Source organism: Pelophylax lessonae, assembly GCF_965119305.1.
Source record: "Pelophylax lessonae genome assembly, chromosome: 9".
NCBI classification, from domain to species: Eukaryota; Metazoa; Chordata; class Amphibia; order Anura; family Ranidae; genus Pelophylax; species Pelophylax lessonae.
Genome location: NC_138776.1, coordinates 268,592,980 through 268,616,925, shown reverse-complemented (window position 1 = coordinate 268,616,925; position 23,946 = coordinate 268,592,980). Strand labels below are relative to the sequence as shown.

The 23,946-nt window shown below is 43.4% G+C and overlaps 3 protein-coding genes and 1 pseudogene across 4 annotated transcripts in view; all 4 read left to right on the top strand.

Moving 5' to 3' along the window:
- LOC309564458 (uncharacterized protein) overlaps positions 1-23,946 on the top strand; it is a 1,566,033-nt gene that overhangs the window by 909,083 nt on the left and 633,004 nt on the right. The gene's annotated exons all lie outside the window — the stretch shown is intronic.
- LOC309564014 lies at positions 2,567-8,735 on the top strand (annotated as a pseudogene). The gene is made up of 4 exons: positions 2,567-3,667; positions 3,710-3,987; positions 4,074-4,512; positions 8,731-8,735. The product of its transcript is annotated as an uncharacterized misc_RNA (transcript).
- LOC309564012 (uncharacterized protein) lies at positions 11,314-12,934 on the top strand (the record flags this gene model as incomplete). The annotated part of the gene is made up of 1 exon (XM_082268637.1): positions 11,314-12,934. Exon 1 carries the CDS (start codon positions 11,426-11,428, stop codon positions 12,932-12,934), a length of 1,509 nt encoding a protein of 502 aa, XP_082124763.1. The 5' UTR covers positions 11,314-11,425.
- LOC309562719 (uncharacterized protein) lies at positions 20,363-21,866 on the top strand (the record flags this gene model as incomplete). Its single annotated transcript, XM_082267007.1, has 1 exon — positions 20,363-21,866. Exon 1 carries the CDS (start codon positions 20,373-20,375, stop codon positions 21,864-21,866), a length of 1,494 nt encoding a protein of 497 aa, XP_082123133.1. The 5' UTR covers positions 20,363-20,372.

The following is a 23,946-nucleotide window of genomic DNA, read 5'->3' as shown; positions in this document are numbered from 1 at the left end:
AAATTGAATGATCTCAACAAGAGGATGATGGAGTCACCTAGTAACAGAGAATGTCCCTGTCCTCTGTATTCCCGTGATTCCACACAGGAAGGTCACACCATCCCTCGCCATCATCAGGTAGAGGAGTAACAATTATGGGTAGTTATGATTTATATACAAACGTGTTTGTTACAATGAATGTTTTATTATATATTCAGAGTGGAAACCTCGGGGATGATAATATTGTTGTTAAAGAAGAGTATAAAGAGGAGGATGAGGAGTATGGAGTGAAGGAGGAACTTTCAGATGGACACAAGAATATGATGGAGCCATCTGGTAATGGGAACCCACCAGAGAGATGTCCCCGTCCTCTGTATTCCCGGGATTCCACACAGGAAGGTCACACCATCCCTCGACAGCATCAGGTAGATGAAGAACAATCACTGATAGTATCATTAGGATCTGTACATTATCTGCATTGTTACCATTGATGTCATTTTTATTATATATTCAGAGTGGAAACCTGAGAGATTCTAAAGTTGAGGTTAAAGAAGAGATAAAAGAGGAAGATGAGTCATCCAGCTACAGAAACCCACCAGAGAGATGTCCCCGTCCTCTGTATTTCTGGGATTCCACACAGGAAGGTCACACCATCCCTCAATGTTACAAGGTTGGTGGGACGGAGATTATAAAACACAAACTCATGGAGACGATGTGTGGATTTCTTAAGTGATATCACAATAATAAAGCTTATATTTTACAGATGATATTCTCTCTCAATTTCTTGTTTTAGAGTGGAGATCCAATCGATATAGAATTTGAGGTTAAAGCAGAAGAAGAAGAGACGTATGTGAGGGATGATCAGCAATCTATGGAGAAGGATGGAATAACGGGGACATTTATAGAGGAGGACACTCCTACAGAGATCAGCACAGGTGGGTCATTAACACTAAATACATTCCTCCACCCATACTGCTCACTGATTGGTCCAGAGAAGGGTGGGGACTGGGTGATATCAGCCTGTAATATCCTGGTCACTTTCCTGAGCTGTGGTCCCCTTCCTGTATTCCTGTATTTCTCTCGAATAATCTTCCTTCTCTGTGCTGCAGACACAATTTATGTCTCTAGACTGGATTTATGGAGATTCTGGTATTCAGCAGTCATCCAAATGACATTGCTTGACCGAGACACCTGGGGTATGTACCTTGGGTCTTCTGCCCCATGCCCGGGTCTAGCAAGATCTCTGACAGAACAATTCTCCTGGGGTTACTTGCTCTGTTATTTGCTGGCTGTGCCGGGTGGAGGGATATGTCTGTATAGTCTCACACCCAAGTCACTGAGTGCAGTCTCAGGAGATGGGAGGCAGCGGTGTGGGACCTCTGCAACTGATTACTGAACACAAATATTATGAGTGCTGACCCCTGCACTATATACTCTATGTTGTACATTACATACTCCTGACCCCTGCACTATATACTCTATGTTGTACATTACATACTCCTGACCCCTGCACTATATACTCTATGTTGTATATTACATACTCCTGACTTCTGCTCTCTCCCCTCTACCCACTGATATATATACACATAATATGGATTCTCTTTTGTTACACCCATTTTCTACCAGCTGGACATTTTATATCTGATGATCTGATTGGAGGATAGACTTTTACATGGTGATAATAACGTGATAACATCCTCAAACTTTGGAACCTTAAACAGAAAGTGATAATGAGGGAGGAGTCAGTAACCCAATGATGGTGGTCTTCAGGATCAGTCCAGTCTTCATCTTGGTTGTTCTCCCCCATCCTCACTCTCTGACCTCTGGTGGGGCTCAGCCCCGCTGTTATTCATGACTAAATCATGGACTAAATAAGGAAGTGCGGGATAGCCTTGTGTTGGGAAGATGGCAATGAGTGATAGAGGGGGAGGGGACACTCGTCCTATAATCCCCTCCTCACTGTCACTCCTATAAAAGACAGTTCTCGTTGTTTCCTCACTCTCTGACTGAGGTCCATGAATAAAGCAATGAACTGGTAGGAGATCAGAGGACCCATTTACTAGTTACCTTGAGGGGGGAATTGTAAGATCCTCAGAGACAAAGCTGCCTGATGTGGGTGGAGTCCTGGTTTAGGGTAACCAATCTGCTGATGTCTAGTAATAATCTTTGTATTTCTATTTTAGTACATGGACGGGAGATGAGGAAAACCTCAGAGGATTGTCTCACTTTGTCTCCAGACTGTAAAGTAGAAGATGAGGACATCACACAGTATAGTCCAGGAGAAAACCCGACTACCTCAAATGTCCATCTGGCACCACACAGTATAGATGGACCATCGTATTCCTCTTATCCTGAGGAACCTCAGACTGTGAGGGACAGTGCCGGACCATCGTATTCCTCTTATCCTGAGGAACCTCAGACTGTGAGGAACAGTGCCGCACCATCGTATTCCTCTGATCCTGAGGAACCTCAGACTGTGAGGGACAGTGCCGGACCATCGTATTCCTCTTATCCTGAGGAACCTCAGACTGTGAGGGGTGGTGCGGTCCTTCACACAAATAATAGGTTTTCCTGTGCTGAGTGCGGGATGTGTTTCCGTACTGAATCCAGTTTTAATGTTCATAAACAATATCACACAGGCAAGAAGCCGTATTCTTGTCCTGAGTGCGGGAAATGTTTTTCACTAAAGTCCAATCTTTCCAAACATCAGAGATCTCACACAGGGAAGAAGCTGTATTCCTGCCCTGAGTGTGGGAAATGTTTTTCAATAAAGTCCCATCTTTCCAAACACCAAAGATCTCACACAGGTGAGAAGCCATATTCCTGCCCTGAGTGCGGGAAATGTTTTTCAATAAAGTCCCATCTTTCCATACATCTGAGATCGCACACAGGGGAGAAACAATATTCTTGCCCTGCGTGCGGGAAATGTTTTTCAGTAAAGGAACAACTTTCCCAACATCAGAGATCTCACACAGGCGAGAAGCCGTATTTCTGCCTTGAATGCGGGAAAGGTTTTTCAGTAAAGTACGAACTTTCCCGACATCAGAGATCTCACACAGGCGAGGAGCCATATTCCTGCCCTGAGTGTGGGAAACGTTTTTTAAATAAAACCCATTTTTCCGTACATCAGAGATCTCACACAGGTGAGAAGCCGTATTCCTGCCCTGAGTGCGGGAAATGTTTTTCAATAAAGTCCAATCTTTCCATACATCAGAGATTGCACACAGGGGAGAAGTCGTATTCCTGCCTTGAGTGCGGGAAAGGTTTTTCAGTAAAGGCACAACTTTCCCGACATCAGAGATTGCACACAGGGGAGAAGCCGTATTCCTGCCTTGAGTGCGGGAAAGGGTTTTCAGTAAAGGCACAACTTTCCCAACATCAGCGATCTCACACAGGCGAGATGCCGTATACCTGCCCTGAGTGCGGGAAATGTTTTTCACTAAAGTACCACCTTTCCCGACATCAGAGATCTCACACAGGTGAGAAGCCGTATTCCTGCCTTGAGTGTGGGAAATGTTTTTCAGTAAAGTACCAACTTTCCCAACATCGGAGATCTCACACAGGCGAGAAGCCGTATTCCTGCCCTGAGTGTGGGAAATGTTTTTCAATAAAGTCCAATCTTTCCATACATCAGAGATTTCACACAGGTGAGAAGCCGTATTTGTGCCCTGAGTGTGGGAAATGTTTTCCACTAAAGTACCATCTTTCCAAACATCAGAGTTTGCACACAGGGGAGAAACGGTATTCCTGCCCTGAGTGCGGGAAATGTTTTTTATTAATGGCCCAACTTTCCCGACATCAGAGATCTCACACAGGCGAGAAGCCGTATTCCTGCCCTGAGTGCGAGAAATGTTTTTCTCTAAAGTACCAACTTTCCCAACATCAAAGATCTCACACAGGCGAGAAGCCGTATTCCTGCCTTGAGTGTGGAAAAAGTTTTTCAATAAAGTCCAATCTTTCCAAACATCAGAGATTGCACACAGGGGAGAAACGATATTCCTGCCCTTAGTGCGGGAAATGTTTTTTTTTTAAAGGCCCAACTTTTCCAGCATCAGAGATCTCACACAGGCGAGAAGCCGTATTCCTGCCCTGAGTGCGGGAATGTTTTTTAAGTAAAGTACCAACTTTCCCGACATCAAAGATCTCACACAGGCGAGAAGCCGTATTCCTGCCCTGAGTGTGGGAAATGTTTTTCAGTAAGGTCCAGTTTTTCCATACATCAGAGATTGCACACAGGGGAGAAACGATATTCCTGCCCTGAGTGCGGGAAATGTTTTTCAGTTAAGGCCCAACTTTCCCAACATCAGAGATCTCACACAGGCGAAAAGCAGTATTCCTGCCCTGAGTGTGGGAAATGTTTTTCAGTAAAGTACAGACTTACCATGCATCAGAGAGTGCACACAAGGGAGAAGCCGTATTTTTGTGTTGAGTGTGGGAAATGTTTTATATTTAAATCACATTTAATTTTACATCAGAGGATTCACATGGAGGAAAAGCCGTATTACTGTCATAGATGCGGGAAATTTTTTCAAAGTAAGTCTGATTTTGAATCACATGTGAGATTGCAATCGGAGGTAGATCCACTTTCCTCTTCTGATTGGAGGAAGTGTAACCCACAGAAGTCCTCCGTTTACAGTCATCTGAAGTTGGGCACGGAGGAGAATGAACTTTCCTGGTCTGACTGACGGAATTGTTCCTCACTGAAGTCTGATCTTTCCAGACATCAGAGATCTCACACAGGGGAGAAGCCGTATTCCTGTCCTGAATGAGGGAATTGTTCCTCACTGAAGTCCTGTCTTCCTGTACCTCAGAGGTCCCACACAACCCTGGAGGTGTATTAGTGCCATAAATGCGGGAAATGTCTACTATTTGAATGTTGGTGGACATGTGGGAAAGAAGCACCCCCTGATATACACCTCAGATATACTCCATGGCTGATCTTTATCATGTAAGAAACACTTCATAAGGAGATCAGAGATAACCAAAGACATGGATGAAGTGTTGTCCCGTGTTGGCCATTGATAGCAGGAGAAAAATAAAAATGGAGTCCTTACCTTTCATTGGCTGAGTGCATTTTGTGATGAAAGCTTTCACAAACACGTAGAGATTGATTTGTGAAAAATTTGTTCAACGGGTTGTGAGCATCAGTGCCATCTAATGGTATAAATGTGGTATTGTAGTATTTCTGATATATTATAACCACTAGATGGAGCTGACCATCATAGGAAATCACTGTGTAAATCTCTGGGGAATATTTGTCACATTCATATAACAATATTTATTTCTTTTTATAGACAGACCTTTTGTTTCCTCTGTCAGGTATGGATTAGTTAAAACCTGCAAACATATATTTCCTAAAAGCAAAGCCCCTGGAAAATAAAATGGTGGTAGTTCCAATTTTTTTTTTTATTAGATGATAGCGCAATGTTTTATTAAAGGTAAATATTAGTTACCAGACACCCCTTACATCAGAGTTCCCCTTTATACCAGAGTCTGCAGCACTCCCCCTTAAATCAGAGTCCCCCTGTTTCTCCCTTACATCTGTGTCCCCTGACTTCTCCCGTATATCAGAGTCTGCAGGGTTCATTCTTGCATCAGAATCTGCAGAATTTCCACTTACACTGTAAGGGGGAGCTCTGCAGACAGTGTAATGGAACTCTGCAGATTCAGATCCAAAGGGGAACTCTGCTGATTCAGATGTAAAGGGGGAACTTTATGGATTCAGATGTAAAGGGGAACTCTGTGGATTCAGATGTAAAGGGCGAACTTTATGGATTCAGATGTAAAGGGGGAACTTTATGGATTCAGATGTAAGGGGGAACTCTGTGGATTCAGATGTAAAGGGGGAACTTTATGGATTCAGATTATAGGGGAACTCTGTGGATTCAGATGTAAAGGGGGAACTTTATGGATTCAAATTATAGGGGAACTCTGTGGATTCAGATGTAAAGGGGGAACTTTATGGATTCAGATGTAAAGGGGAACGCTTTGGATTCAGATTAAATGGGAATTCTGTATTCTGTGGATTCAGATGTAAAGGGAAACGCTGTAGATTTAGATGTAAAGGGGAACGCTGTAGATTCAGATTTAAAGGGGGAACTCTGTGGATTCATATATAATCACAAAATATATGTATAGTGTATACTAAAAAAAAAAATAGCCGTGTGCCGCTGAATTATTCGGGTTTGGCTTGAAGAAAAGGTGGCAACCCTTCCCCAACAGTACTGAGCCTTACCCTTCAAGCCATAGGCATGTGTAGTAAGCTGACAGATCCACTCTGCAATGGTCAACTTTGAAGCTACCTGACGATTGGCAGGATGAAAAATGAATTTGACTACCTGAGCACTGCAGACATCTTCAAATAAATAAACCTCGACAACCCAAACCACATCTAATGTGTGCCAAGCTTTCTCTGCCGGTGACTGAGGACTAGTAGAAAATGAAGGGAGGACAATATCCTGATTCAAATAACTACAAAACCATCTTCAATGGGAAAGACAGTTGAAGAAGCAGTACCAGTATGTTATGGTGGAGAGTTATAATGAGCTCCTTTCAGGAAAGTGCTGCCAATGTTGACATTCTTCTTGCCGACGTGATTTCCACCACAAAAGAAAACACCTTCTAAATCAGCAGGGCTAACTGAATCTCACTAATTGGTTCAAAGGGTGGTTTTTGCAAGACAGATGAGATCACATTCAAGTCTCATGGATACAGGGGGGACTTAACAGGGGGAACCATATGGATTACCCCATGAATAAAAGTACATATCAATGAATGAGAAGCAATTGGTTTCTGGGGGAAAAAAAAAACTGCCAGACACCATCGCATGAGTCAACCCATTAGGCGTATCCCAAACTGGGTCCACTTGTTCGGGTAAGCCTCTCTGTTTGCCTGTGGTGGTTCTTCTCTTCACAACAATAATTTTTTGGCGGTGGGTTCACAATCAGTACCCATTTTGGAGCACATTTTGTAGATCAGTTTTATACACATTTATTTGGACTTTAATTCTTTGTACTTTTTCACTTAAATGTCACGTCACGTTTATGGTGACGTGTTGTGTCACTATTTTGTTATATCACTTTTATTGGAATGTTTTCATGTTTATTTCCACAACGGGATTTTCATATTGATTTGGCATTTGACCATTTTATATATGAAATTCATACATGGTTTAAGGATCTATTATTGATTATTATAAAGATATATTTTAGTTGTTACTGAGAGACAGAAATTATTCATTGGTCAAGGAACCCCTAGAAAGCTTTGGAGGAACCCTGGCTGAGAAAGATTGGACTGAGCAGTAATATATTTCTCTCCCCCTTGGTGGGAGTGGAGATGACCCATCTATAAGGATATACAGTACATACACACACACACACGTCACACTACAAAACTGCAGATCCTCCGAGCTCCACGAGGTGGTGATCTCATGTGTACCCAGACAGGAAGTCTCTATGGAAGACAGGAAGTGATGTCAGGTACAAATAGGAAGTGATTTGGGAGGAAGTAGAGAGGAGACGTTGCTGGATGTGGCAATCGAGGAGGTAATAAGATCTTATTTTCTATTTACACCCATCATATCCGTCCTCTTCCTCCATAGTCACTGTGACATCTTTTATCTCCAGCAGATGATGATAGACACTTATATAGTGCGGAAACGTAGATTAACCCCTTCAGGGTCAGATCATTTCCCCACTTACGAGGCCAAAACATTCTCTTCATTTTGGAGATGTGTCACCTTTCCCACCAATCACCTTCTCACCTTATCAGTCTAAACGGATTATAGCACAATCTCAGATATTCCTCCTAAAATGTGGTCAGTAAAGTCTCTGAAGTACACAGAGATCACAGTAATATGATGTGTCCTGGCAAAGCCCAAGGACACAGTTCATATTTCAGTTTAGGAGAGGTGGAACGCACCCGGGAGAAATGATTCTGTGTATGGAAACCCCACACAATGCCCCACACAGCTCCTCCTCCCAGTGTCTTCCAACCAGTGTCAGAGAATCCTTTGACATCACACTGATCTCCCAGCTCCTCCTCTAAATGTCCCTCTCACTAATAGAGCAACACTGTTGCTACTGCATTGTGTGTAACGACACCAGAATTGCTTGCAACAGGCTTTGAACCTACAGAGTGAGGTGGTGAGGGGTGCTATGTGGGTAAATTATATCCCAGTGGGGTTTCAATAAAATGGAGACCTGACCAGTGAGGTGAGGAGGATTCTGGGAATGTCATTTGATTTTACTATTTGTATTCAATGCTAGGGTTCTCCTCCTGTGATATCTGGAGATCATATGACCATCACATTGCCTCCACCTCCCTCCCTGATAGAATAGAGAAATACAAAGAAGATTCTAGAAGTCTCCAGAGAGATAATTGAGCTGCTGACAGGAGAGGTGAGCGGTGGTGGGAAGGACGTCATGATGGAGAATCAGCCGCCCCTCACATCACCGGGTAAGAGGAGACTTTATTGTAAAGGAGAGAGCAGTACGGAGGATCCACATAGATCCCCCATCATCTGATAAACACATAGAAACAATGTATTCTGTCAGTGTGTGTGTTTCCTACAGATGGATCCAGTAATGGGAACCCACCAGAGAGATGTCCCCGTCCTCTGTATTCCCGGGATTCCACACAGGAAGGTCACACCATCCCCCACCATCATCAGGTAGATGAGGAACAATCACTGATAGTTATAATTTATACACAAGGTTGTTTCTCATAATAAATTCTTTATTATATTTTTAGAGTGAAAACCTGAAGGATTATAATATTGATGTTAAAGAGGAGAATGAAAAGCATGGAGTGATCGAGGAGTTTTCTGAAAAATTGAATGATCTCAACAAGAGGATGATGGAGTCACCTAGTAACAGAGAATGTCCCTGTCCTCTGTATTCCCGGGATTCCACACAGGAAGATCACACCATCCCTCACCATCATCAGGTAGAGGAGTAACAATTATGGGTAGTTATGATTTATATACAAACGTGTTTGTTACAATGAATGTTTTATTATATATTCAGAGTAGAAACCTCGGAGATGATAATATTGTTGTTAAAGAAGAGTATAAAGATGAGGAGTATGGAGTGAAGGAGGAAATTTCAGATGGACACAAGAATATGATGGAGCCATCTGGTAATTGGAACCCACCAGAGAGATGTCCCCGTCCTCTGTATTCCCGGGATTCCACACAGGAAGGTCACACCATCCCTCGACAGCATCAGGTAGATGAAGAACAATCACTGATAGTATCATTAGGATCTGTACATTATCTGCATTGTTACCATTGATGTCATTTTTATTATATATTCAGAGTGGAAACCTGAGAGATTCTAAAGTTGAGGTTAAAGAAGAGATAAAAGAGGAGGATGATGAGTCATCCAGCTACAGAAACCCACCAGAGAGATGTCCCCGTCCTCTGTATTCCCGGGATTCCACACAGGAAGGTCACACCATCCCTCAATGTTACAAGGTTGGTGGGACGGAGATTATAAAACACAAACTCATGGAGACGATGTGTGGATTTCTTAAGTGATGTCACAATAATAAAGCTTATAGTTTACAGATGATATTCTCTCTCAATTTCTTGTTTTAGAGTGGAGATCCAATCGATATAGAATTTGAGGTTAAAGCAGAAGAAGAAGAGACGTATGTGAGGGACGATCAGCAATCTATGGAGGAGGATGGAATAACTGGGACATTTATAGAGGAGGACACTCCTACAGAGAGCAGCACAGGTGGGTCATAAACACTAAATTCATTCCTCCACCCATACTGCTCACTGATTGGTCCAGAGAAGGGTGGGGACTGGGTGATATCAGCCTGTAATACCCTGGTCACTTTCCTGAGCTGTGTTCCCCGTCCTGTATTCCTGTATTTCTCTCGAATAATCTTCCTTCTCTGTGCTGCAGACACAATTTATGTATGTAGACTGGATTTATGGAGATTCTGGGATTCAGCAGTCATCCAAATGACATTGCTTGACCGAGACACCTGGGGTATGTACCTTGGGTCTTCTGCCCCATGCCCGGGTCTAGCAAGATCTCTGACAGAACAATTCTCCTGGGGTTACTTGCTCTGTTATTTGCTGGCTGTGCCGGGTGGAGGGATATGTCTGTATAGTCTCACACCCAAGTCACTGAGTGCAGTCTCAGGAGATGGGAGGCAGAGGTGTGGGACCTCTGCAACTGATTACTGAACACAAATATTATGAGTGCTGACCCCTGCACTATATACTCTATGTTGTACATTACATACTCCTGACCCCTGCACTATAAACTATATGTTGTACATTACATACTCCTGACCCCTGCACTATAAACTCTATGTTGTACATTACATACTCCTGACTTCTGCTCTCTCCCCTCTGCCCACTGCTATATATACACATAATATGGATTCTCTTTTGTTACACCCATTTCCTACCAGCTGGACATTTTATATCTGATGATTTGATTGGAGGACAGACTTTTACATGGTTATAATAATGTGATAACATCTTCCAACTTTGGAACCTTAAACAGAAAGTGATAATAAGGGAGGAGTCAGTAACCCAATGATGGTGGTCTTCAGGATCAGTCCAGTCTTCATCTTGGTTGTTCTCCCCCCATCCTCACTCTCTGACCTCTGGTGGGGCTCAGCCCCGCTGTTATTCATGACTAAATCATGGACTAAATAAGGAAGTGCAGGACTCCTTGTGTTGGGAAGATGGCAATGAGTTATAGAGGGGGAGGGGACACTCGTCCTATAATCCCCTCATCACTGTCACTCCTATAAAAGACAGTTCTCGTTGTTTCCTCACTCTCTGACTAAGGTCCATGAATAAAGAAATGAACTGGTAGGAGATCAGAGGACCCATTTACTAGTTACCATGAGGGGGGAATTGTAAGATCCTCAGAGACAAAGCTGCCTGATGTGGGTGGAGTCCTGGTTTAGGGGAACCAATCTGCTGATGTCTAGTAATAATCTTTGTATTTCTATTTTAGTAGATGGACGGGAGATGAGGAAAACCTCAGAGGATTGTCTCACTTTGTCTCTAGACTGTAAAGTAGAAGATGAGGACATCACACAGTATAGTCCAGGAGAAAGCCCGGCTACCTCAAATGTCCATCCGGCACCACACAGTGTAGATGGACCATCGTATTCCTCTTATCCTGAGGAACCTCAGACTATGAGGGACAGTGCCAGATCATCGTATTCCTCTTATCCTGAGGAACCTCAGGCTGTGAGGGACAGTGCCGGACCATCGTATTCCTCTTATCCTGAGGAACCTCAGACTGTGAGGGACAGTGCCGGACCATCGTATTCCTCTTATCCTGAGGAACCTCAGACTGTGAGGGACGGTGCCGGGCCATCGTATTCCTCTTATCCTGAGGAACATCAGCCTGTGAGGGACAGTGCCGTCCTTCCAACAAATAAGAGGTTTTCCTGTGCTGAGTGCGGGATGTGTTTTCGTACTGAATTTAGATTTAATGTTCATAAAAGGTATCACACAGGCGAGAAGCCGTATTCTTGTCCTGAGTGCGGGAAATGTTTTTTAGATAAAACCAATCTTTCCATACATCAGAGATCTCACACAGGTGAAAAGCCGTATCCGTGCCCTGAGTGCGGGAAATGTTTTTCAGTAAAGTCCAATCTTTCCATACATCAGAGATCTCACACAGGTGAGAAGCCGTATTCGTGCCCTGAGTGTGGGAAATGTTTTTCAGTAAAGTCCAGTCTTTTCATACATCAGAGATTGCACACAGGGGAGAAACGATATTCCTGCCCTGAGTGCGAGAAACGTTTTTCAGTAAAGGCACAACTTTCCCAACATCAGAGATCTCACACAGGTGAGAAGCCGTATTCCTGCCCTGAGTGCGGGAAATGTTTTTCAGTAAAGTACCACCTTTCCCGACATCAGAGATCTCACAGAGGTGAGAAGCCGTATTCCTGCCCTGAGTGCGGGAAATGTTTTTCAGTAAAGTACCACCTTTCCCGACATCAGAGATTTCACACAGGTGAGAAGCCGTATTCCTGCCTTGAGTGTGGGAAATGTTTTTCAGTAAAGTACCAACTTTCCCGACATCAGAGAGCTCACACAGGTGATAAGCCGTATTCGTGCCCTGAGTGCGGGAAATGTTTTTCAGTAAAGTTCCATCTTTCCATACATCAGAGATTGCACACAGGGGAGAAACAATATTCCTGCCCAGAGTGCGGGAAATGTTTTTCATTAAAGGCCCAACTTTCCCGACATCAGAGATCTCACACAGGCGAGAAGCCGCATTCCTGCCCTCAGTGCGGGAAATGTTTTTCACTAAAGTACCAACTTTCCCAACATCAAAGATCTCACACAGGCGAGAAGCCGTATTCCTGCTCTGAGTGTGGGAAATGTTTTTCAGTAAAGTCCAGTCTTTTCATACATCAGAGATTGCACACAGGGGAGAAACGATATTCCTGCCCTGAGTGCGGGAAATGTTTTTCAGTAAAGACCCAACTTTCCCGACATCAGAGATCTCACACAGGCGAGAAGCCGTATTCCTGCTTTGAGTGTGGGAAATGTTTTTCAGTAAAGTCCAGTCTTACCATGCATCAGAGAGTGCACACAAGGAGGAAGCCGTATTCCTGTGTTGAGTGTGGGAAATGTTTTATATACAAATCACATTTTATTTTACATCAGAGGATTCACATGGAGGAAAATCCCTATTCCTGTCCTAAATGCGGGAAATCTTTTTCACAGAAGGCCTCTTTTTCCAGTCATCTGAGATGTCACAGGGTTGTGAAGCCGTATTTCTGTCATAGATGCGATAAATGTTTTCAAAGTAAGTCTGATTTTGAATCACATGTGAGATTTCAATCGGAGGTAGATCCACTTTCCTCTTCTGATTGGAGGAAGTGTAACCCACAGAAGTCCTCTGTTTACAGTCATCTGAAGTTGGGCACGGAGGAGAATGAACTTTCCTGGTCTGACTGACGGAATTGTTCCTCACTGAAGTCCGATCTTTCCAGACATCGGAGATCTTACACAGGGGAGAAGCCATATTCCTGTCCTGAGTGAGGGAATTGTTCCTCCCTGAAGTCGGATCTTTCCAGACATCAGAGATCTCACACGGGGGAGAAGCCGTATTCCTGTTCTAAGTGAGGGAATTGTTCCTCATGGAAGTCCTGTCTTCCTGTACATCAGGGGTCCCACACAACCCTTGAGGTGTATTAGTGCCTTAAATGCGGGAAATGTCTTCTATATAAATGTTGGTGGACATGTGGGGAAGAAGCACACCCTGATATACACCTCAGATATACTCCATGGCTGATCTTCATCATGTAAGAAACACTTCATAAGGAGATCAGAGATCACCAAAGACATGGATGAAGTGTTGTCCCGTGTTGGCCATTGATAGCAGGAGAAAAATAAAAATGGAGTCATTAACTTTCATTGCCTGAGTACAATTTGTGCGGGAAGATTTCACAAACACTTACAGGTCGATTTGGGAAAACTGTATTCAGTGGGTTGTGAGCAGTGAATTCCTATGTTCATCAGTGCCATCTAATGGTATAAATGTGGTATTGTAGTATTTATGATACATTATGACCACTAGATGGAGCTGACCATCGTAGGAAATCACTGTGTAAATCACTGGGGAATGCTTGTCACATTCATATAACAATATTTATTTCTTTTTACAGACAGGCCCTTTGATTCCTCTGTCAGGTATGGATTAGTTAAAACCCACAAACATATATTTCCTGAAAGCGAAGCCCCTAGAAAATAAAATGGTGGTAGTTCCAATTTTTTTTTTTTATTAGATGATAGCGCAATGCTTTATTAAAGGTAAACATTAGTTACCAGAGACCCCCTTACATCAGAGTTCCCCTTTACACCAGAGTCTGCAGCGCTCCCCCTTAAATCAGAGTCCCCCTACTTCTCCCTTACATCTGTGTCCCCTGACTTCTCCCGTATATCAGAGTCTGCAGAATTTCCACTTACACAGTAAGGGGGAGCTCTGCAGACAGTGTAATGGAACTCTGCAGATTCAGATCCAAAGGGGAACTCTGCTGATTCATATGTAAAGGGGAACGCTGTGGATTCAGATTAACCACTTTACCACTAGAGGATTTTGCTGTCTTACGTCTGGGCCACTTTTTGCGATTCGGAACTGTGCGACTTTAACTGACAATTGCGCGGTCGTGCGACGCCATACCCAAACAAAATTTTCGTCCTTTTTTTCCCACAAACAGAGCTTTCTTTTGGTGGTATTTGATCACCTGTGCGATTTTTACTTTTTGCGCTATAAACAAAAAAAGAGCGACAATTTTGAAAAAACAACAATATTTTTCACATTTTTTTTATATGAAATTCCCCCCAAAATAATGTAAAAATCAACATTTTTTTACATTTTTGGCCAATTTGTTTTCTGCTACATATGTTTGGTAAAAAAAATTCACAATAAGCGCATTTTGATTGGTTTTCGCAAAAGTTATTGCGTTTACTAACAAAGGGAAAGATTTCTGTCATTTTTGGTGTTTTTTTTTAACGCGTAATGGCGACGATCTGCGATTTTTTTTTTTGCGGGACTGCGACATTGCGGCGGACAGATCGGACCCTTGACTGACATTTTTGACACTTTTGGGGGTACCAGTGACATTACTGCAGTAATCAGTGCTATATATATGCACTGTTACTGTAAAAATGACACTGGTAGGGAAGGGGTTAATTTTATTGGAGAGGGAGAGGTTAATGTATGCCTGGTGCTTACTGATGTGTGTGGGGGGAGGTGACTGAGTGACACAGGGACAGATCCAGGGTTCAGCTATGCTGAACCCTGCCTGTCACTTGGGAGATCCGCCCGCTTGTGTTTGTTTACACAAGCAGGCGGATCTCCACACTAGATCCCCGACGATCGGGGAAGAGCAGCGGTGATCGCCGCTGCTCCTCCCCTGGCCCGACTCCCGCTGTGACTGAATACAGCGGGAGCGGGCCTCCGGCGGCGCGCGCGCGCTGCCGAGAGAGAGGAGTGTCTGACGACGTAGCACTACGTCGTCAGACGATAACGAGCCACTTTGCCGCAGTAGTACTACGGTACTCAGACGGCAAGTGGTTAAAGTAGAACTCTGGATTCAGATGTAAAGGGGGAACTTTATGGATTCAGATGTAAAGGGGAATGCTGTGGATTCAGATGTAAAGGGGGAACTTTATGGATTCAGATGTAAAGGGGGAACTTTATGGATTCAGATGTAAAGGGGAATGCTGTGGATTCAAATTATAGGGGAACTCTGTGGATTCAGATGTAAAGGGGAATGCTGTGGATTCAGATTAAAGGGGAATTTTGTGGATTCAGATGTAAAGGTGAACGCTTTGGATTTAGATGTAAAGGGGAACGCTGTGGATTTAGATGTAAAGGGGAATTCTGTGGATTCAGATGTAAGGGAAACTCTGCTGATTCAAATGTAAAGGGGGGTGTGGACTTGTAATTAACTCCGTATGATTAGAAATATTATTTAATCACAAAATATATGTATAGTGTATACTATAAAAACAAAATGGCCGTGTGCCGCTGAATTATTGGGGTTTGGCTTGAAGAAAAGGTGGCAACCCTTCCCCAACAGTACTGAGCCTTACCCTTCAAGCCATAGGCATGTGTAGTAAGCTGACAGATCCACTCTGCAATGGTCAACTTTGAAGCTACCTGACGTTTGGCAGGATGAAAAATGAATTTGACTATCTGAGCACTGCAGACATCTTCAATAAAACTTCAACAACCCAAACCACATCTAATGTGTGCCAAGCTTTCTCTGCCGGTGACTGAGGACTAGTAGAAAATGAAGGGAGGACAATATCCTGATTCAAATAACTCCAAAACCATCTTCAATGGGAAAGACAGTTGAAGACGCAGCACCAGTATGTTATGGTGGAGAGTTATAATGAGCTCCTTACAGGAAAGTGCTGCCAATGTTGACAATCTTCTTGCCGACGTGATTTCCACCACAAAAGAAAACACCTTCTAAATCAACAGGGCTAACTGAATCTCTCTAATTGGTTCAAAGGGTGGTTTTTGCAAGACAGATGAGATCACATTCAAGTCTCATGGATACAGGGGGGACTTAACAGGTGGAACCATATGGATTACCCCATGAATAAAACTACATATTAATGAATGAGAAGCAATTGGTTTCTGGGGAGAAAAAAAAAACTGCCAGACACCATCGCATGAGTCAACCCATTAGGCGTATCCCAAACTGAGTCCACTTGTTCCGGTAAGCCTCTCTGTTTGTCGGTGGTGGTTCTTCTCTTCACAACAATAATTTTTTGGCGGTGGGTTCACAATCAGTACCCATTTTGGAGCACATTTTGTAGATCAGTTTTATACACATTTATTTGGACTTTAATTCTTTGTACTTTTTCACTTAAATGTCACGTCACGTTTATGGTGACGTGTTGTGTCACTATTTTGTTTTATCACTTTTATTGGAATGTTTTCATGTTTATTTCCACAACGGGATTTTCATATTGATTTGGCATTTGACCATTTTATATATGAAATTCATACATGGTTTAAGGATCTATTATTGATTATTATAAAGATATATTTTAGTTGTTACTGAGAGACAGAAATTGTTCATTGGTCAAGGAACCCCTAGAAAGCTTTGGAGGAACCCTGGCTGAGAAAGATTGGACTGAGCAGTAATATATTTCTCTCCCCCTTGGTGGGAGTGGAGATGACCCATCTATAAGGATATGCAGTACATACACACACATCACAAGGCCGTGGTCACACTACGAAACTGCAGATCCTCCGAGCTCCACAAGGTGGTGATCTCATGTGTACCCAGACAGGAAGTCTCTATGGAAGACAGGAAGTGATGTCAGGTATAAATAGGAAGTTCCGGGTGAAAGATGATTTGGGAGGAAGTAGAGAGGAGACGTTGCTGGATGTGGCAATCGAGGAGGTAATAAGATCTTATTTTCTATTTACACCCATCATATCCGTCCTCTTCCTCCATAGTCACTGTGACCTCTTTTATCTCCAGAAGATGATGATAGACACTTATATAGTGCGGAAACGTAGATTAACCCCTTCAGGGTCAGAACATTTCCCCACTTACGAGGCCGGAACATTCTCTTCATGTTGGAGATGTGTTACCTTTCCCACCAATCACCTTCTAACCTTATCAGTCTAAACGGATTATAGCACTTTTTCTTAGTCCTGGGTATTTTAGGAGGTTATTTAAGAGGGAATTGGAATATGTATGTCTTTATTTCATTAGATTAGATAAGATTCAAATAGGAAGAAAGAGGAGAAAAGGTATAAATGTCCTAAAAACTAATTTTTCCATAATAATCCCAATCTCAGATATTCCTCCTAAAATGTGGTCAGTAAAGTCTCTGAAGTACACAGAGATCACAGGAATATGATGTGTCCTGGCAAAGCCCAAGGACACAGTTCATCTTTCAGTTTAGGAGAGGTCGGACGCACCCGGGAGAAATGATTCTGTGTATGGAAACCCCACACAACGCCCCACACAGCTCCTCCTCCCAGTGTCCTCCAATCAGAGTCAGAGAATCCTATGACACCACACTGACCTCACAGCTCCTCCTCCCAATGTCCCTCCAACCAGTGTCAGAGAATCCTTTGACATCACACTGATCTCACAGCTCCTCCTCTCAATGTCCCTCTCACTAATAGAGCAACACTGTTGCTACTGCATTGTGTGTAACAACACCAGAATTGCTTGCAACAGGCTTTGAACCTACAGAGTGAGGGGGTGAGGGGTGCTATGTGGGTAAATTATATCCCAGTGGGGTTTTAATAAAATGGAGACCTGACCAGTGAGGTGAGGAGGATTCTGGGAATGTCATTTGATTTTACTATTTGTATTCAATGCTAGGGTTCCCCTCCTGTGATATCTGGAGATGATATGACCATCACATTGCCTCCACCTCCTTCTCTGATAGACTAGAGAAGTACAAAGAAGATTCTAGAAGTCTCCAGAGAGATGATCGAGCTGCTGACAGGAGAGGTGAGCGGTGGTGGGAAGGACATCATGATGGAGAATCAGCCGCCCCTCACATCACCGGGTAAGAGGAGACTTTATTGTAAAGGAGAGAGCAGTACGGAGGCTCCACCTAGATCCCCCATCATCTGATAAACACATAGAAACAATGTATTCAGTCAGTGTGTGTGTTTCCTACAGATGGATCCAGTAATGGGAACCCACCAGAGAGATGTCCCCGTCCTCTGTATTCCCGGGATTCCACACAGGAAGGTCACACCATCCCTCACCATCATCAGGTAGATGAGGAAAAATCACTGATAGTTATAATTTATACACAAGGTTGTTTCTCATAATAAATTCTTTATTATATTTTTAGAGTGAAAACCTGAAGGATTATAATATTGATGTTAAAGAGGAGAATGAAAAGTATGGAGTGATCGAGGAGTTTTCTGAAAAATTGAATGATCTCAACAAGAGGATGATGGAGTCACCTAGTAACAGAGAATGTCCCTGTCCTTTGTATTCCCGGGATTCCCCACAGGAAGGTCACACCATCCCCCACCATCATCAGGTAGAGGAGTAACAATTATGGGTAGTTATGATTTATATACAAACGTGTTTGTTACAATGAATGTTTTATTATATATTCAGAGTGGAAACCTCGGGGATGATAATATTGTTGTTAAAAAAGAGTATAAAGAGGAGGATGAGGAGTATGGAGTGAAGGAGGAACTTTCAGATGGACACAATAATATAATGGAGCCACCTGGTAATTGGAACCCACCAGAGAGATGTCCCCGTCCTTTATATTCCTGGGGTTCCACACAGGAAGATCACACCATCCCCCACCATCATCAGGTAGATGAGGAACAATCACTGATAGTATCATTAGGATCTGTACATTATCTGCATTGTTACCATTGATGTCATTTTTATTATATATTCAGAGTGAAAACCTGAGAGATTCTAAAGTTGAGGTTAAAGAAGAGATAAAAGAGGAGGATGATGAGTCATCCAGCTACAGAAACCCACCAGAGAGATGTCCCCATCCTCTGTATTCCCGGGATTCCACACAGGAAGGTCACAACATTCGTCAATGTTACAAGGTTGGTGGGACGGAGCTTATAAAATACGAACTCATGGAGACGATGTGTGGATTTCTTAAGTGATGTCACAATAATAAAGCTTATATCTTCCAGATGATATTTTCTCTCATTTTCTTGGTTTAGAGTGGAGATCCAATCGATATAGAATTTGAGGTTAAAGCAGAAGAAGAAGAGACGTATGTGAGGGATGATCAGCAGTCTATGGAGGAGGATGGAATAACGGGGACATTTATAGAGGAGGAAACTCCTACAGAGATCAGCACAGGTGGGTCATTAACACTAAATCCATTCCTCCACCCATACTGCTCATTGATTGGTCCAGAGTAGGGCGGGCACTGGGTGATATTAGCCTGTAATCCCCTGGTCACTTTCCTGAGCTGTGTTCCCCGTCCTGTATTCCTGTATTTCTCTCGGATAATCTTCCTTCTCTGTGCTGCAGACACAATTTATGTCTCTAGACTGGATTTATGGAGATTCTGGGGTTCAGCTGGCAGCAAAATGTTGTTTTTCTCCATAGACGTTGCTTGACCTAGACACCTGGGGTATGTACCTTGGTTCTTCTGCCCCATGCCAGGGTCTAGCAAGATCTCTGACAGAACAATTCTCCCGGGGTTACTTGCTCTGTTATTTGCTGGCTGTGCCGGGTGGAGGGATATGTCTGTATAGTCTCACACCCAAGTCACTGAGTGCAGTCTCAGGAGATGGGAGGCAGCGGTGTGGGACCTCTGCAACTTGTCTAAGTTAAGTAACTATTTAAGCCACCACTGATTACTAAACACCAATATTATTAGTCATGTCTCTTCTAATAGATAACATATATTGTACCTTCCATATGTCTGACCCCTGCACTATGTACTCTATGTTGTACATTACATAATTCTGATACTTAATGGTCCCAACTGTTTTAACTCTTGGTACTGCTATATATACACATAATATAGATTCTCTTTTGTTACACCCATTTTCTTCCAGCTGGACATTTTATATCTGATGATCTGATTGGAGGACAGACTTTTACATGGTGATAATAATGTGATAACATCCTCCAACTTTGGAACCTTAAACAGAAAGTGATAATGAGGGAGGAGTCAGTAACCCAATGATGGTGGTCTTCAGGATCAGTCCAGTCTTCATCTTGGTTGTTCTCCCCCCATCCTCACTCTCTGACCTTTGGTGGGGCTCAGCCAGGGGGGAATTGTAAGATCCTCAGAGACAAACCTGCCTGATGTGGGCGGAGTCCTGGTTTAGGGGAACCAATCTGCTGATGTCTAGTAATATTATCTTTGTATTTCTATTTTAGTACATGGACGGGAGATGAGGAAAACCTCAGAGGATTGTCTCACTTTGTCTCCAGACTGTAAAGTAGAAGATAAGGACATCATACAGTATTCAGAAAACCCCGCTATCTTGTATATTGTTGTGCCCCACATTGTGGTTGGACCATCGTATTCCTCGAACCCTGAAGTACCTCAGACTGTGAGGGACGGTGCCGGACCATCGTATTCATCTTATCCTGAGGAACCTCAGACTGTGAGGGACAGTGCCGGACCATCGTATTCCTCTTATCCTGAGGAACCTCAGACTGTGAGGGACGGTGCAGGACCATCGTATTCCTCTTATCCTGAGGAACCTCAGACTGTGAGGGACGGTGCAGGACCATCGTATTCCTCTTATCCTGAGGAACCTCAGACTGTGAGGGACAGTGCCGGACCATCGTATTCCTCTTATCCTGAGGAACCTCAGACTGTGAGGGGCGGTGCCGTCCTTCCAACAAATAGGAGGTTTTCCTGTGCCGAGTGCGGGATGTGTTTCCGTACTAAATTCAGTTTTAATGTTCATAAACGATACCACACAGGCGAGAAGCCGTATTCTTGTCCAGAGTGCCGGAAAAGTTTTTTAAATAAAACCCATCTTTCCATACATCAGAGAACTCACACAGGTGAGAAACCGTATTCCTGCCCTGAGTGCGGGAAATGTTTTTCAGTAAAGGCCCAACTTTCCCAACATCAGAGATCTCACACAGGCGAGAAGCCGTATTCCTGCCCTGAGTGTGGGAAGTGTTTTTCATGTAAATCCAATCTTTCCATACATCAGAGATCGCACACAGGGGAGAAACGATATTCCTGTACTGAGTGTGGGAAATGTTTCTATTTTAATCACAGTCTTACTCTTCATAGAAAAACTCACACAGGAGAGAAGCCATATTCTTGTTCTGAGTGCGGGAAGTGTTTCCACACTAAATTCAGAATTATTGAGCATAAAAGATCTCACACAGGTGAGAAGCCGTATTCTTGTCCTGAGTGCGGTAAATGTTTTAGTTTGAAAAACACTCTTGATGCACATAAAAGAACTCACACAGGTGAGAAGCCGTATTCTTGTCCTGAGTGCGGGAAACGTTTTTCACAGAAGTCCAATCTTACCATGCATCAGAGAGTGCACACAGGGGAGAAGCCATATTCCTGTGCTGAGTGCGGGAAATGTTTTATATTAAAATCACATTTTATTTTACATCAGAGGATTCACACAGGAGAAAAGCCCTATTCCTGTCCTGAGTGCGGGAAATTTTTTTCACAGAAGGCCTCTCTTTCCAGTCATCTGAGATGGCACAATGTTGTGAAGCCGTATTCCTGTCATAGATGCGATAAATGTTTTCACAGTAAGTCTGATCTTGAATCACATGTGAGATTTCAATCGGAGGTAGATCCACTTTCCTCTTCTGATTGGAGGAAGTGTAACCCACAGAAGTCCTCTGTTTACAGTCATCTGAAGCTGGGCACGGAGGAGAATGAACTTTCCTGGTCTGACTGACGGAATTGTTCTTCAATGAAGTCCGATCTTTCCAGACATCAGAGATCTCACACGGGGGAGAAGCCATATTCCTGTCCTGAGTGAGGGAATTGTTCCTCACAGAAGTCCGATCTTTCCAGAGATCTCACATGGGGGAGAAGTCATATTCCTGTCCTGAGTGAGGGAATTGTTCCTCACAGAAGTCCGATCATTCCAGACATCAGAGATCTCACACGGGGGATAAGCCATATTCCTGTCCTGAGTGAGGGAATTGTTCCTTACTGAGGTCCGATCTTTCCAGACATCAAAGATCTCACACGGGGGAGAAGCCATATTCCTGTCCTGAGTGAGGGAATTGTTCCTTACTGAGGTCCGATCTTTCCAGACATCAGAGGTCTCACTCGGGGGGAGAAACCATATTCCTGTCCTGAGTGAGGGAATTGTTCCTCACAGAAGTCCGATCTTTCCAGACATCAGAGTTCTCACACGAGGGAGAAGCCATATTCCTGTCCTGAGTGAGGGAATTGTTCCTTACTGAGGTCTGATCTTTCCAGACATCAGAGGTCTCACTTGGGGGGAGAAAACATATTCCTGTCCTGAGTGAGGGAAATGTTTCTCACAGAAGTCCTGTCTTCCTGTAGATCAGGGGTCCCACACAACCCTGGAGGTGTATTAGTGCCTTGAGTGCGGGAAATGTCTTCTATATGAATGTTGGTGGACATGTGGGGAAGAAGCGCACCCTGATATACACCTCAGATATACTCCATGGCTGATAATGACCACTAGATGGAGCTGACCATCATAGGAATTCACTGGGGAATATTTGTCACATTCATCTAACAATATTTATTTCTTTTTATAAACAGGCCCTTTCTTTCCTCTGTCAGGTATGGATTAGTTAAAACCCGCAAACATATATTTTCTAAAAGCAAAGCCCCTGGAAAAAAAAAATGGTGGTAGTTCAAATTTTTTTTTTTATATCAGATGATAGCGAAATGCTTTATTAAAGGTAAACGTTCGTTACAAAAAAAAAAAAGAGAAAAAAATACACTAAATGTATTTCCTAATTTTTCAGTGTTGTCATATGAAAAAAGATGGAATAAAATATTTACAAAAATGTGAGGGGTGTACTTACTTTTGTGAGATACTGTATAATGTTACAAAAAAAAAAAAAAATAGAAAGACTGATTTCTGATGGGGTTCAGAGCAGCAGACCGCATTCCTTGCTGCTTAAGAAGCCATTTTGCAGCATTCCGGGATTGGGACCCGTGAGACAAGGTATACCATTTCAGTTGAATTTATTGAAGAAGGATGGAACCATATCTTGGAGTCTGTGGAAGCCAAATGAAAAGAAAGGACAGAGAGAAATACTTTCAGGACACTATCCACAGCAGAGGCTCATGAAGACCTCACATTCCTTCCAGTATCTTACATGGCCGCACAAATGCACACTGATGCACGAATACGCGCTGGTGCATGGCCCTGGCCCGGACTATCACCAAATGTTCTCTATAAGGGAGCCAGTCAACCTCTATGATTGCTGGTTGATCTTTGGCTCTCCAGTGCGTTTGTTTCTCTGTTACCTTGCATCTGTGGATATCTTTTACCGACTCGGCTTGCCCCTGAACCTGTTTTTTGCCTGCTCCGTGATCTGATCCTGGCTTGTTTAATGGACTGTCTTATCCTGCTCTGTGAATGACCCTCCTGATTACGCTTGTTTCTCTTCTCACCCGGTACCTGACCTTGGCTTTGAACTGGCTTCTCTCCTGAGTCCTGCTACTTCCCACGGGCGCCACTTGTCTGCAGACACTATCTTAGGGTCTCATCTGAGTACCTGGACATCTCGCCTGACGACACTCCAGTCAGAACATCTCTGCAAGCAATTCCAGCAGGTGACCCATGCTTCTTTGAGCCTGACTCCTCCTGTTCCACCTTCAGGGGAGTCTGGAACTTAACGGCAAGGGAAGCTGTCAGGGTCCGGACTAGCGGCAGGTGACTGCACTGGAGGTGGATCCTCTGTGTCAGTGAGGGATTGGCGTGGACCGTACCAGGGGACCGGTTCTAAGTTACTACCGGTTTTCACCAGAGCCCGCCGCAAGGC